The sequence below is a fragment of the Moschus berezovskii genome, chromosome 1 (assembly GCF_049115385.1).
Source record: "Moschus berezovskii isolate FMDL1 chromosome 1, NW_MosBer_1.0, whole genome shotgun sequence".
NCBI classification, from domain to species: domain Eukaryota; kingdom Metazoa; phylum Chordata; class Mammalia; order Artiodactyla; family Moschidae; genus Moschus; species Moschus berezovskii.
This window is the reverse complement of record NC_142460.1, coordinates 141,855,927-141,871,183: the sequence shown is the minus strand read 5'-3', so window position 1 is coordinate 141,871,183 and position 15,257 is coordinate 141,855,927. Positions and strand designations below refer to the sequence as shown.

The window sequence follows — 15,257 nt, the reverse complement described above, 5'->3', positions numbered from 1 at the left end:
ATGGGCTCAGTAGTTTCGGCTCCTGGGCTCTAGAGCACAGGCTCGATAACTGCACAGGCTTAAGTTGTTCCAAGGAATGTGGGATCTTCCTGGATCAGGGCTTGAACCCATGTCTCCTGAATTGGCAGGTGGATTCTTTACGACTGAGACACCAGGGAGGCGTTTAAAAATTAAAATTTCCAATAAAAGTACTACTAAGAATATATTTAAGTTCCCTGATCTTTTTTCTTTAGACTTCAAAAAACTTTTTTAATACAAGTTAAACTCAATATAGAAATTAAGAAGGCAAAGAAAGTCATAATCCTACCACCCAGAAACCACCAGGTAACATTTTCTCTCAGTTCCTTAAATAGAGTGTTTTAGACAGAATTCAAGGTTATAAAATAATGAGACTCTCAGTCCACATAAGTATATTCTAAAGCCCTACACATTTTATATGCATGGTCTCATCTGGTTTCTACAAGCCAATGAGACAGGTGTTAGTATTCCTATTTTAGAGATGAAGAAAACAAAGCTTTGAGAATTTATCAAGGATCCATAAGAAGCCACAAAAACTAAATTTAAATCCTTTTGTCTATTCCCAAAGACTGATTTCTCATAGGATCATACCCTAAAGGGCAACATACCGTTATACATTTTAAGGGTTCCCAACCAAGCATCCTTTACACACTTTTTAAAAATTAATTTAATTGGAGGCTAACTACTTTACAATATTGGTTTACACACCCTTAATGATTTTTCAAACTTTCCTTAGTATTAGGATCTCATTTTCCAGTTTTCACAAAAGTCTGTTTTCTTCTTAGAGCATCCACACCACTTTCTGGTTTGCTGTTTTAAATTTACTCAAGCTTGGAAACATCAATAACAAAATAAACTCCAGGAATTTTGTGAAACACAAAGGAGACTTCCAATGGATAAAGCATATGTAGACTTTGTAATTACATATATTGATTATTCCCTACTCACAGAGCTGCTCTGAGAAATGACATGTTACCATTCTGGCTTTGAGACTTAAGAGTTATTATACTTAAGTCTAAACATGTATCAGCAAATTCTAAAAAATACACACACTCGTAATCCAAAATGTTTTAATAAACATTTAGATAGTTACAGATGGAAAGGCATATCCCAGAGTCAAGAAACCCGGTCATATAGAAGAGTAGAATAGTGACTGCATCTGCAGAAAATATGTTCATACACAAACTACAAAAAAATAAGTGTGCCATAAAACAAACAAGACAGAGGAGTGGGTAAGGGTATAGAATGTTCAAACAAAAAAAGGAAGAGGCTCATTAGACACTCTGTGGAAAAAATAAAAGTGAGTCCCAGATTCAAAAGAAGACTGCTTCCAACTCATTCTGGCCCCCAAAACCAAAGAAGAACATCAGAAAGAAGCACAGAGACTGGAGACAAGAGGTTTTTATTCAGTCACCAAGTCTTGTCTGACTCTTCATGACCCCATGGACTGCAGCACGTCAGGCCTCCCTGTCCCCTACCATCTCCTGGAGTTTTCCCAAGTTCATGTCCATTGCATCGGTGATGCCATCCAACTATCTCATCCTCGGTCATCCTCTTCTTCTCTGGAGAAGGGAATGGCAAACCACCCTAGTATGTTTGCCATGAGAACCCCATAAACTGTAATAAAAAGACAAGGGGAGTTTGATACAAATAAAAAAAGGAGACTAACACATGCTTTGTTGTTTTGCTTGGGATAAGAATAGTGGATATAGAGGAAGAAAAAAAGTTGCCCTAAGGAGACACAAGGATATTATTTCAATTTTGGCTGGAGTCAGCCCTGCTTATCTCCACCCAATGTGGACAAAGAAGAAGCCTCACAGGACTATTTTTATTGCATAAGCTTGGCAGGCATGTTGCTTTTAACCTGATGACATATGCTGCAATTTCATGTAATATGCAAAGTTTCCTCTTATTTGTGAGGTTGTTAACATAAAAGCTTCATTAATCAAGTTATCGCTATAAGTAAAAATTACTGAGTATAGTTTGCGTATAGTTATTTTGCAAGTGCATAATGTTTTTTCCACACATCTATGGAAAAAAGATGCCTGCAAGGGGATGATGGATGGCATTTTCAATTATGCTTTTCTTCCACTGGTCTCTGTTTCCTGTTAGGCTCTTTTTTAAGAGAAAGAAAGAACATGATGCCACTTTGACTTGGAAATCTCTAACTCTTACGGGGCAAAGTAACAACAGAGCCTAGAGTACTGCTTAGAGTCTGATGTTTCTAAAGGCCTTCCTGGCTTGCTCCACGGGATGAGATTTTCAGAATAAGGCTTTGGATACATACTTAAGACTGAACCCCATTCTCCACCCTTCCACGCAACTTCCTCCTTAAGACTGCTATTCCTTAAGTCGTCCTGTGTCCCTGTACTGTGTACTGTGTCCCTGAGACTGACCTGACATGTTGGCATCTGAATTTTTCAGGCTAATAGCTTATAGTCACCCACTTAAAAACAACACAAAACAAAAATCAAGTTTTTGTTTAAGGGAGAAGGGAAATTTGCCTGGACTGTAGTAAACATGACCTCCCTTTGCCCTCTTTATACTTTATTCAAACAGAATTTTTAAAAGTTACTGTAATTTACATCTAAATAATTAAGAACTGATTACAGTATGCCTGCATCCATTGTTTATGAATGTTGAATGGCAGTGTGTCTCTTAGATGCTTTGGTAATAGGGAAAAAAATGAATCCTTGATAAACTACAATATATTCACACAAATTTAAGTACCATTTAAACTTATTAGCATGGGGATTTAAGCAACAAGGTAAGTACTTAGTATATTCACAGCCAAATAAAATACATAAACTGCTAAAAAATGTTGCATTTAAAAAATTCATATTCACTTCCCACTATCCTGTGGCTATTAACATCATGGTATGCTTTAAAGTCAAAAACATTAAATTGTCTGGAAATACTATGAATAGTAATAGAATTACACTGTGAACTTTATTTTTAAGTTTAGATCAGTAAGGAGGAAAACAAACTAGTCAGAAAAAGCATCAAAAAAAATAGTCATTTATATACACAGTGGATTTGAACAGTATAGATTTACTTTCAGTTGATTCAATCCTATTTACACATTTACAATACAAACTACACCTTATCTCAAGAAGCTGACCATATTTAGCACCGAGAAAGAAACTTCACTTAGCCTTTGACCATGACCTCAGCATCTTGACATAGGAAAAGAAATTTTATGAAATCTCTATGTATTTATTGCTATCAACTTAAAAAATTGATTTTGAAAAATTACTGCGTATCATCAATTCACAAGTGATTCAAAAGGAAGACAACAAACTGGGACTACTTGATATTGCGCACGACTCTCCTACAGTGGTTTGTTTTCATCTCCTCCAAGGCTTGTTCCAACTGCTGAACCAAGTGGAGCAGGGTGGCTGGGTCTGTCTGCAGAACGTGGGTGTTGTGATCTCCATTCTGATTAAGGTGGAGCTTTATAGTCACTGATGGTTTAATCTGTTGCCTGAGGCTTCTGCTTGCAAGCTTAGTTTTAAATGGAATAAGAGCATTATGACTATTTAATAATCATGCTGAACATGAATGATGACATTATACCATACACAAAAATTGAATTTCAAATGAATCACAGACTTCAAAATGAACAGTAAACTTTAAAATCTTTGGGGGGAAAAAAAAAAACTACAATGTATAGGTAGCTATACAGTATGGAAGGGTTTCCTAAACATGATATAAAAACAAAAATTATAAAGAAAATTGATAAACTGAAATACATTAAAATTATTAAAATTTCTTGGAAAGATTTCTAAAAATAGTGAAAAAAACCAAGCCACAAACCGAGAAAAGATACTTTGTAACACATAAAACCAAAAAAAGTACAAGAATGTATGAAGAAGTGCTCTGATTTAATAAAACCCCCCCAAAACCAAGAAAATTGTATAGAAGATATATGAAAGCACTGTGCAGATGTAATAAAAATAGATAAACACAGAAAATATGTTCAACTTTATTAGAAATCAGGAAAATGGCCAATAAAATCATGCTGTTTATCAGACTGGCAAGAATTAGAAACCTGCCCGTAAGGAGCACGCAAAGTGATGGTAATGAAAGCTCATTCACTGCTGGTGAAAGTGATGACAGAATTACTTTGGAAAACAGATCAATTACCAGCAATTCCACTCCTAGGTACATACCTTAAACTCTTACACATATACACATATTCATAATAGTATTTGTTTCCAAGAGCCAAAAGCTAGACATATCTCAAACATTCTTTACCAACAGAATGGATAAATTGAGAATATTCATACAATGAAATGCTTACTAAACGACAGGGAAAAGAAGTAAACTACAGCAACTTGAACTGTCATCAATAAATCTAAAAAGAAAATGTTTAATCAAAAAAGCAAGCTGCATATGCCTTCAAGGAGCCTATAATCTGCTTTATACCTTCTCCTGTGTTAATATATATTCAAGCACTCAACACACTGGGATACAAATGCTAAGCTTGTCTAGCTGAATTTCTGTAACCTAACTGGACCACTCAAAGCAGGAAGAATCTACTATTACAGCGGTTTACAAACGTTATTACACATAAGAATTACCTGGGTGACAAGGGAGCTTTAAAAAATCCTGATGCCCAGGTAAAACCCTGTACCAATAAATCAGAACCTCTGGGGCAGAACACAGATATCAGAATTTTTTTAAAGCTCCCTAGATCATTTCAATGTGCAGTCAAGTTTGGGAACTGGGGAGCTATCCCACATATTCATTTGTTCATTCTCAGATCCATGCAGGCCTTTACAACTTCTGCTGTCTCCTCTCTCAGTAACATTACCCTGGTTTTCTCCATTCATTTCTTTTTCTGAAATTTACCCTTCTTTTATTTATGCTTTTTGGGACCATGCCAATGAACACTGAACTACCTAAGATACAGCTTTTCTGAAATACTCAAAAGTACCTTTATTTATACAATTATATTCTTTTTTCCTCTCCAGAACCTTATTTCACAACTACCTTTAATTACTAGTTATTTTGAGACATCTAATACCACTAAACAAATAGTATCTTTTCCAATTGAGAAAGTGTCTTACAATTCTTATGGTTCCCAAAGCATTCAGCATAGCCCTAATCAGTGATTGGATGGCATTCAATAAATATCTCTTAACTAGCTTATCTGTCACTGCCTGAGAAAGGGCTGCATGCAATAGTCTGAAAACTCCTTTTTGGTTGTATATGTGGCATTAAAAACAACCCAATCTCATAAAAAGAAGGCAGACATAGAAGGATATTTATTGAATCATTTCATGAATAGAAAGTTAAAGAGCAGAAAAAAGTAATCTGTGCATTAAGAGTCAGGATGCTGGTTACCTTTGAAAAGAAGGATGGGGAAGTAACTTGCAGAAGGCAAGAAGGATGCTTCTGAAGTGCTGATCATGGGTGCTGGTTTCATGGGTGTTTTTACCACATGATAATTCATTGGGCTATATACTGACCTGTGTACTTTTCTATAAATGTGCTTTATTTAGACAGAAAAAGGTTTTCTAAAAGCTAAGCACCACTTTAAAAATATAGATAACCATCTGCTTTTCCAAAATAACCTTTCTCACAAACTTCACAAATTAAACCAATGTGAACATATTAAAAATATAAGAAAATGGGAAATTCCCTGACGGTCCAGTGGTTAGAACCCAGCACTCTCACTGCAAAGAGCCTGGGTTCAATCCTTGGTTGGGGAATTAAAAAATCTCACAAGCTTTGTGGTGTGATTAGAAAAAAAAAAAGAAAATGAACTATTTGTTAAATGGTCTAAAAATGGACATTAAAAAACTGAAGTTTCAAACCGGAATTTAGTTAAGGTGGTAAAGAATACAACAAGTGTGAAGACATAAGCCTAAAACAAATTTTATATTCTAGGTCAGATTTTAAAAAACAGTCATACCTGTACATCCAGTCGCCATTCAAGGCTGTGGTAACTGGGAAGGTCTGGTGCCAATTCACTCAGGATAGTTCTGATCTCCTTTCTGTTGTCCAGATAAAGCTGAAGCAACAATTTGTTCAATTCTTCAGGAAATCCCAGAACAAAAACAGAGTCTTGGAAATCCAGTTCAGAAATCTAAAAATGAATCAAGTTTATCAAAATTTGTGTCTAATAAATGCTGAGATACTGGATATACACACAAAAAAATATGAATTCTATTCTGTCTAGTAAAAGAAACAACACTACTTAGTAAAAGGCAACCCCTGTCCACTATTTCAAATTCTGAATTTCTGATACATAAAAATAAGCAACAAAAGCAAAAATAAACTAGTGGGACTACTTCAGATAAAAGGCTTCTACACAGCAAAGGAAAATATCAACAAAATGAAAAGGCAACCTACTGAATGAAAGAAAAATCTGCAAATCACCTATCTGATACACAATAGCAAAATAAATAAATAAGTAAATAAACCCATAAACAATCTGATTAAAAAATGGGCAGAAGATCTGAATTCACATTTCCCAAAGAACACATACAGAAGGCCAACAGGCACATGAAAAGATGCTCAACATCACTAATCATCAGTTCAGTTCAGTCACTCAGTCGTGTCTGATTCTTTGTGACCCCATGAATCACTGCACACCAGGCCTCCCTGTCCATCACCAACTCCCAGAGTTCACCCAAATTCATGTCCATTGAGTCGGTGATGCCATCCAGCCATCTCATTCTCTGCCATCCCCTTCTCCTCCTGCCCCCAATCCCTCCCAGCATCAGAGTCTTTTCCAGTGAGTCAACTCTTCGCATGAGGTGGCCAAAGGATTGGAGTTTCAGTTTTAGCATCAGTCCTTCCAGTGAACACCCAGGACTGATCTCCTTTAGGATGGACTGGTTGGATCTCCTTGCAGTCCAAGGGACTCTCAAGAGTCTTCTCCAACACCACAGTTCAAAAGCATCAATTCTTCAGCGCTCAGCTTTCTTCACAGTCCAAGTCTCACATCCATACATGATCACTGGAAAAACCATAGCCTTGACTAGACAGACCTTTGTTGGCAAAGTAATGTCTCTGCTTTTTAATATGCTGTCTAGGTTGGTCATAACTTTCCTTCCAAGGAGTAAGCGTCTTTTAATTTCATGGCTGCAATCACCATCTGCAGTGATTTTGGAGCCCCCCAAAATAAAGTCTGACACTGTTTCCCCATCTATTTCCTATGCACTAATCATCAGGGAAATGTACATCAAAATGATGAGGTATCACTTCACATCCACTGGAATGGATAATACCAAAATGACAAGTGTTGGTAAAGCTGTGGAGAAAAGGGAAGTCTTGTACACTGTTGGTAGGAACATAAATCGGTGTAGTCACTATGAAAAACAGTACAGAGGTTCTTCAAAAAATTAAAAATAGAACTACCATATGATCTAGAAATCCTACTTCTGGATATTTATCCAAAAAAACCAAAAACACGACTTTGAACAGACATATGCACCCCCATGTTCACTGAAGCATCTATTTACAGTGGCTAAAACATGAAAACAAATTAAGTATCCATTGAAGGATGAATGCATAGAGAAATTGTGTCATATATACATGTGGAATATTACTCAGCCATAAAAAAGAATGGAATCTTGCCATTTGCAACAACATGGATGGAACTTGAGGGCATTATGCTAACTGAATTAAGTCAGACAGAAAAAGAAATACTGTATGATTTCTCTTACATGTCAAGTCTAAGACAAACAAAAAACGCCCCACCAAACTCACATATATAGAGAACAGATCAGTGGTTGCTGGAGGCAGGGAGTAGGTGGAAGAAAATGGTTTGGGTAAATTTTAGTGGGATACTCAGATGCTGACTGGACACAGGAAAGTAATGTATTTGGCCAGCAAAGGGAGTGGGAGAGAAGGATGTGGAGTCACAGTTTTTGGCTATCCAATGGAACATTATTAGGGACCAAGCAACCCTAACATTGGCACTGACTCTCAATAGGATAAAAGGAAACTGCCAACAGCAGGCTTGCTTTTACTCCCTTATTGGATAACCAACATGGCGGGGGGTGGGGAATAAACAGGCAGAGAAAAAGTAGAGGAAGCACAATTTTTTTCTTTGTTTCTCTTCCCTTCATTGTATTCATCTCAGCCACTTTAATACTCTTTCCTTGCTCTTTTCCAGTTTCTGCATGCCACCCTTTTTGGGAGGGGATGTCACTGTCATTAGACTTGTTTCTGTTTGTAATAGCATAGGCTTAGGTTACCTTGTCCCTTTAGCAAGTGTTTCCTGAGATCCTACTATGGGATAGGTCCCATGCTAGGAAGACAAAACTGAATAAATCAAATGGGCTCATTGCCGGTGTGGAGGGCTTACAGTCTTTGGGGCCAGGTGGGTTAGGTTTGTTGATCAATCACATCACGTAGTCCGTCAGAAGATTCAACTCGATTAAATCGAAGATCAAGAGGCTAGGGATCTACTGTGAGGAGGAGAGCAGCCAAGAAAGTTCTAAAGAAGGCCAGAAAAGATCACCTCAGGATGCAAAAATGAGTTCCCCATGCTACTGCTACTGCTGCTAAGTCACTTCAGTTGTGTCCGACTCTGTGTGACCCCATAGATGGCAGCCCACCAGGCTCCCCTGTCCCTGGGATTCTCCAGGCAAGAACACTGGAGTGGGTTGCCATTTCCTTCTCCAATGCATGAAAGTGAAAAGTGAAAGTGAAGTTGCTCAATCGTGTCTGACCCTCAGTGACCGCATGGACTGCAGCCTTCCAGGCTCCTCTGTCCATGAGATTTTCCAGGCAAGAGTACTGGAGTGGGGTGCCATTGCCTTTATGTGACAGAGCATTTGCTGTGGAACACCTCTAAGTGTAACATTTTAGGAAGCCTGACAAGAGGGATCTATAAAATATACTTTTATGCAGTTAACCACTCAAATAATCTAATTATTTCACCCTAATTATTAGGGTGAAACACTGTAACTCAATAAGTCACACTCTGTCTTTCATCGCTTCCAGCTTGAGGATTTGCTATCAAAATGTTAAGCCTTTTGGGTAGTTTCCCAAATTTACCTGATCTTTGGAATAATATTCTCAAGCCCCTCTTCTGGCAAACCTAATTCAACAGGTTTGAGACAGGAATCAGGAATTTGGTTTAAAGGGTCACACAAGATTCTCTCTAAAAGGTTAAGTCTGAGAAACAGTAGAATGGACAATATGTAAATTAAGCCATGTGTGTGAGAAACAGTAGAATGGGCAATATGTAAATTAAAGTGTGTGTGTGTGGTGTGTGTGTGTGTGTGTGTGGTCACTTCAATCCTGTTGGATTCTTTGCAACCCAATGGACTGCAGCCCACCAGGCTCCTCTGTCCATGGGATTCTCCAGGCAAGAAAACTGGAGTGGATTGCCATGCCTTCCTCCAGGGGACCTTCCTGATCCAGGGATTGAACCTGAGTTTCTTATGTCTCCTGCATTAGCATGTGGGTTCTTTACCACTAGCACCATCTGGGAAGCCCCATGTAGCCAGGTGTAATTTTTCAAATATTTTTTTCTATTAAGAGCATGGAGAAAAAATAACTGGTAGAAGATTCCCAGTCAGTATTAAAAAGGGAAAAATGTGGGGGGAAAGGAAAAAAATACTATATTAAAATACAAAAAGAACTGCTTAAAATGCCCAGTTTTCTCAATTTTCCAACAAGCTGCTGCTGCTGCTGCTACTAAGTCGCTTCAGTCGTGTCTGACTCTCTGTGACCCCATAGAGGGCAGCCCACCAGGATCCCCCGTCCCTGGGATTCTCCAGGCAAGAACACTGGAGTGGGTTGCCATTTCCTTCTCCAGTGCATGAAAGTGAAAAGTGAAAGTGAAGTTGCTCAGTTGTGTCCGACTCTTAGCGACCCCATGGACTGCAGCCTACCAGCTCCTCCGTCCATGGGATTTTCCAGGCAAGAGTACTGGAGTGGGGTGCCATTGTCTTCTCCTCCAACAAGCTAGATACTGCTAATACACAAAAAGTTAAATCATTCCAGTCTCCCTCTTCTTAGGATACACATAGTAACATGCGGAATTAGAGGCAATTCTAATTTATACTAACAAGACGTATTCATGCCAGCAGAATAGTCAGATTATGTATGCATGGCCTCACTCAATCAATTATAAACCAGTAACAACATTCGGAGAAGGCAATGGCAAGCCACTCCAGTACTCTTGCCTAGAAAATCCCATGGACGGAGGAGCCTGATAGGCTGCAGTCCGTGGGCTCGCTAAGGGTCGGACACGACTGAGCGACTTAACTTTCACTTTTCACTTTCACACATTGGGGAAGGAAATGGCAACCCACTCCAGTGTTCTTGCCTGGAGAATCCCAGGGACGGGGGAGCCTGGTGGGCTTCCGTCTATGGGGTCACACAGAGTCGGACACGACTGAAGTGACTTAGCAGCACCAGCAACAACATTACTGAAATGAGCAGATCCTACCAGGACTGATCTCTAGAGTATAATGAACCTCCTTAAGGTCCTGGTAATACAAAACTTTGTTACTGTTACTGTTCCTGTAATCCAGGCCTATGCCCCAACGAGTAATGCTGAAGAAGCCGAAGTTAATCGGTTCTATGAAGACCTACAAGACCTTTTAGAACTAACACCCAAAAAAGATGTCCTTTTCATTATAGGGGACTGGAATGCAAAAGTAGGAAGTCAAGAAACACCTGGAGTAACTGGCAAATTTGGCCTTGGAGCACGGAATGAAGCAGGGCAAAGGCTAATAGAGTTTTGTCAAGAGAATGCACTGGTCATAGCAAACACCCTCTTCCAACAGCACAAGAGAAGACTCTACACATGGACATCACCAGATGGTCAACACCGAAATCAGATTGATTATATTCTTTGCAAGCAAAGATGGAGGAGCTGTATACAGTTAGCGAAAACAAGACCAGGAGCTGACTGTGGCTCAGATCATGAACTCCTTATTGCGAAGTTCAGACTTAAATTGAAGAAAGTAGGGAAAACCACTAGACCATTCAGATATGACCTCAATCAAATCCCTTATGATTATACAGTGGAAGTGAGAAATAGATTTAAGGGACTAGATCTGATTGATAGAGTGCCTGATGAACTCTGGACGGAGGTTCGTGACATTGTACAGGAGACAGGGACCAAGACCATCCCCATGGAAAAGAAATGCAAAAGAGTGAAATGGCTGTCTGAGGAGGCCTTACAAATAGCTGTGAAAAGAAGAGAGGCGAAAAGCAAAGGAGAAAAGGAAAGATATAAGCATCTGAATGCAGAGTTCCAAAGAATAGCAAGGAGAGATAAGAAAGACTTCCTCAGTGATCAATGCAAAGAAACAGAGGAAAACAACAGAATAGGAAAAACAAGAGAGCTCTTCAAGAAAATTAGAGATTCCAAGGGAACATTTCATGCAAAGATGGGCTCGATAAAGGACAGAAATGGTATGGACCTAACAGAAGCAGAAGATATTAAGAAGAGGTGGCAGGAATACACAGAAGAACTGTACAAAAAAGATCTTCACGACCAAGATAGTCACGATAACGTGATCACTGACCTAGAGCCAGACATCTTGGAATGTGAAGTCAAGTGGGCCTTAGAAAGCATCACTATGAACAAAGCTAGTGGAGGTGATGGAATTCCAGTTGAGCTATTTCAAGTCTTGAAAGATGATGCTGTGAAAGTGCTGCACTCAATATGCCAGCAGATTTGGAAAACTCAGCAGTGGCCACAGGACTGGAAGAGGTCAGTCTTCATTCCAATCCCAAAGAAAGGCAATGCCAAAGAATGCTCAAACTACCGCACAATTGCACTCATCTCACACGCTAGTAAAGTCATGCTCAAAATTCTCCAAGCCAGGCTTCAGCAGTATGTAAACCGTGAACTCCCCGATGTTCAAGCAGGTTTTAGAAAAGGCAGAGGCACCAGAGATCAAATTGCCAACATCCGCTGGATCATGGAGAAAGCAAGAGAGTTTCAGAAAAACATCTATTTCTGCTTCATTGACTATGCCAAAGCCTTTGACTGTGTGGATCACAATAAACTGTGGAACATTCTGAAAGAGATGGGAATCCCAGACCACCTGACCTGCCTCTTGAGAAACCTGTATGCAGGTCAGGAAGCAAAAGTTAGAACTGGACATGGAACAACAGACTGGTTCCAAATAGGAAAAGGTGTACGTCAAGGTTGTATATTGTCACCTTGCTTATTTAACTTATATGCAGAGTACATCATGAGGAACGCTGGGCTGGAAGAAGCACAAGCTGGAATCAAGATTGCCGGGAGAAATATCAATAACCTCAGATATGCAGATGACACTACCCTTATGGCAGAAAGTGAAGAGGAACTCAAAAGCCTCTTGATGAAAGTGAAAGAGGAGAGTGAAAAGGTTGGCTTGAAGCTCAACATTCAGAAAACAAAGATCATGGCATCTGGTCCCATCACTTCATGGGAAATAGATGGAAAAACAGTGGAAACAGTGTCAGACTTTGTTTTTTTGGGCTCCAAAATCACTGCAGATGCTGATTGCAGCCATGAAATTAAAAGACGCTTGCTCCTTGGAAGGAAAGTTATGACCAACCTTGATAGTATATTAAAAAGCAGAGACATTACTTTGCCAACCAAGGTCCGTCTAGTCAAGGCAATGGTTTTCCCCGTGGTCATGTATGGATGTGAGAGTTGGACTGTGAAGAAGGCTGACCGCCGAAGAATCGATGCTTTTGAACTGTGGTGTTGGAGAAGACTCTTGAGAGTCCCTTATACTGCAAGGAGATCCAACCAGTCCATTCTAGAGGAGATCAATCCTGGATGTTCATTGGAGGGACTGATGCTAAAGCTGAAACTGCAATACTTTGGCCACCTCATGCGACGAGTTGACTCACTGGAAAAGACTCTGATGCTGGGAAAGGTTGGGGGCGGAAGGAGAAGGGGACGACGGAGAATGAGATGGCTGGATGGCATCACCGACTCTGTGGACATGAGTTTGAGTGAACTCCGGGAGTTGGTGATGGACAGGGAGGCCTGGCGTGCTGTGATTCATGGGGTCGCGGAGAGTCGGACACGACTGAGCGACTGAACTGAACTGAACTGAACTGAATACAAAACTGCCCACAAAAGCACTTACCATGAGCTTTGAACTTTCAGTGAGAAGGTATATTAATCCTTCCACACCATGTTGGACAGTGTCACTACTCACGCTGAGTTTTCCTGAAAAAGAGTAAATATTATCCATTACTCCATGTTTTCAAACACTGCAATAAAAAATAATTTTGGTAATAAAATAACCTCCTGTTCATTCGTCATTTCCAGGAAAATGCCTTCAGTATTACCCACCATGTAACCTTCTTTACAAAATACAGATGCATGGAAACAATACCAGGTGTACTATCTCTCTCCTGAGCACGCAGCTACTTCAAGCCTAGCAGAAGAGACAATATCGGAAACCTCCCCTCGTCCATCGGGGTAAAAAATACTTCAGTAAAAGCAAATGTCTGAACAACGAACAACAGCCAAACACTTGCGTATTTATGGTCCACCGAACTTTTCCGCACACTTGGATGCAGGTAAGCATCACAGTGTATCTGGCAGATGGTGTTATGTCCATTACACGCCAAAATACACAAGCTTTTTAAAAAACTCAGTATTTAAAGCACGGGCAGGATCTGCGCCCTGACTTAAGAGCCCTTCTGCCTTTATTCTGCCACAACGGGAAAAAAAAAAAAAAAAAAAACAACCCTTAGAGTCGCAAGAACCCCGTCCTCTCCAGGGGGACACAGAATGGCCCACACTTCCCCGAGCAGTGCACCGCTGTGCCTCCCCGTTTCTTACTGGCAGCGCCTTCGTAGATCTTGGGGTTCGAGCCACGCCTCAGGAACTCCACCGCAATTCGCCCAAACTCTGCGACCACTGCAACGGAAGCCAGGAGACCCTGAGGCCGAGCATTCCCCCCGATCCCCTCCCCAGACCGCAGGGAACCACCCTCCGCCGCCGCGCGCCCTGACCAGCGCTGTCCACTTTCGGCAGGAAGGCCAGGTGCTCTTTGTGCTCCTCCGACAGGTCCAGAAGCATCTTCCCTGGGTAGCCAATTTCACCGGGCAGCGCCGACCCCACCCTCGCCACTTCCGGGGCCTGAGTCCCAGCGTAAAGAGGCTCCGGCGCCTCAGCGCCCGGAGGTTTGGGTTCCGGCTGAAGGCCGTCCTGCCCTCAAACGCCTTCCTAGGCGCAGACTAGGAGCAGTAGATCCTTCAGTTTGCAAATCAGATGTCGCCTGAGGGGCTCAGAATGCCTTGCTCTGAGGAAGATGAAAAGAAGTTTAAAATTTGACTCGCCCCCTTGCGGAGTTTACATTAATAATGTTAGCAGCTAACATTTATGAAGCACTGTGTCAGGAACTGTTCTTAGGTTTATTAACTTGTTTAGAGTTCACAAGAACCTTATGAGGTAGGTACCCTTATTGTCCCAGATAGAGATGAGTAAACGGAGACAGGTCAAGCAACTGAAAGTAACTTTTTTTAGAGGTAAGTAGTTTGCACAGAGCTTCTGTATATATTATCTTACTTGATTTGTCTCAATAACCATGCCGTCGTTTGTACAGACCGGCCATTTGTACGGCGCGGGTCATCATTTGTACATGACGAATCCAAAGCTCCAGATACTGTGTTATCAGCCAGTGACAGAGCTGGAAGAAGGTCAGAGCCCTTGACCACCTGCTCCGAAATCCATCATTCTGCACAGCATCCTGAAAGATGGAGGTTTGTAAGAAGTTCCGTGAGTGATTATAAATTAGGATAAAGATGAGGAGAAAGACAATGATTGTCTTTTTTTTTTTTTTTATGTGTTAAGGGCAGTGGGAGAATTTGGTTGCTGTACCAACTCATTCTTCTCACCTGCTGTGGTTCAAATATAAGAAACTATTAAACAGCTTAGTAATAAGAATATGATTCCTCAATTCTCACTCTCAGTGGAGGAAAGGGTGGGGGAAAATGCTTCCCTGGTGGCTCAGAGGTTAAAGCGTCTGCCTCCAATGCGGGAGACCCGGGTTCTATCCCTGGGTCGGGAAGATCCCCTGGAGAAGGAAACGGTAACCCACTCCAGTATTCTTGCCTGGAGAATCCCATGGACGGAGAAGCCTGGTAGGCTGCAGTCCATGGGGTCGCAAAGAGTCGGACACGACTGAGCGACTGAACTGAACGGAACGGAATGGTTGTTATATCTAGGGATATAGATAAAAAGCTAACTATATGCTCCAAGATATCAATATGCCATCTCCTGAGCAGAACTGAGCATTGGA

At 40.7% G+C, this 15,257-nt stretch overlaps 1 protein-coding gene across 2 annotated transcripts; it reads right to left on the bottom strand.

Annotated features, from left to right (window-relative positions):
- Nucleotides 1-739: 739 nt before the first annotated feature.
- COMMD2 (COMM domain containing 2) lies at nt 740-14,119 on the bottom strand. 2 transcript variants are annotated; one of them, XM_088839918.1, is made up of 6 exons: nt 13,969-14,119; nt 13,796-13,873; nt 13,092-13,174; nt 5,939-6,112; nt 3,329-3,522; nt 740-1,635 (listed from the first exon to the last, which is right to left on the bottom strand). In XM_088839918.1, the coding sequence occupies exons 1-6, from the start codon at nt 14,033-14,035 to the stop codon at nt 1,566-1,568; spliced, it is 666 nt and encodes a 221-aa protein (XP_088696044.1). In that variant the 5' UTR covers nt 14,036-14,119; the 3' UTR covers nt 740-1,565. The 2 variants fall into 2 exon arrangements, with proteins under 2 accessions (XP_088696044.1, XP_055267923.1); XM_055411948.2 differs by lacking the exon at nt 740-1,635 and having other exon boundaries at nt 2,949-3,522.
- Between the last annotated feature and the right edge of the window lie 1,138 nt (nt 14,120-15,257).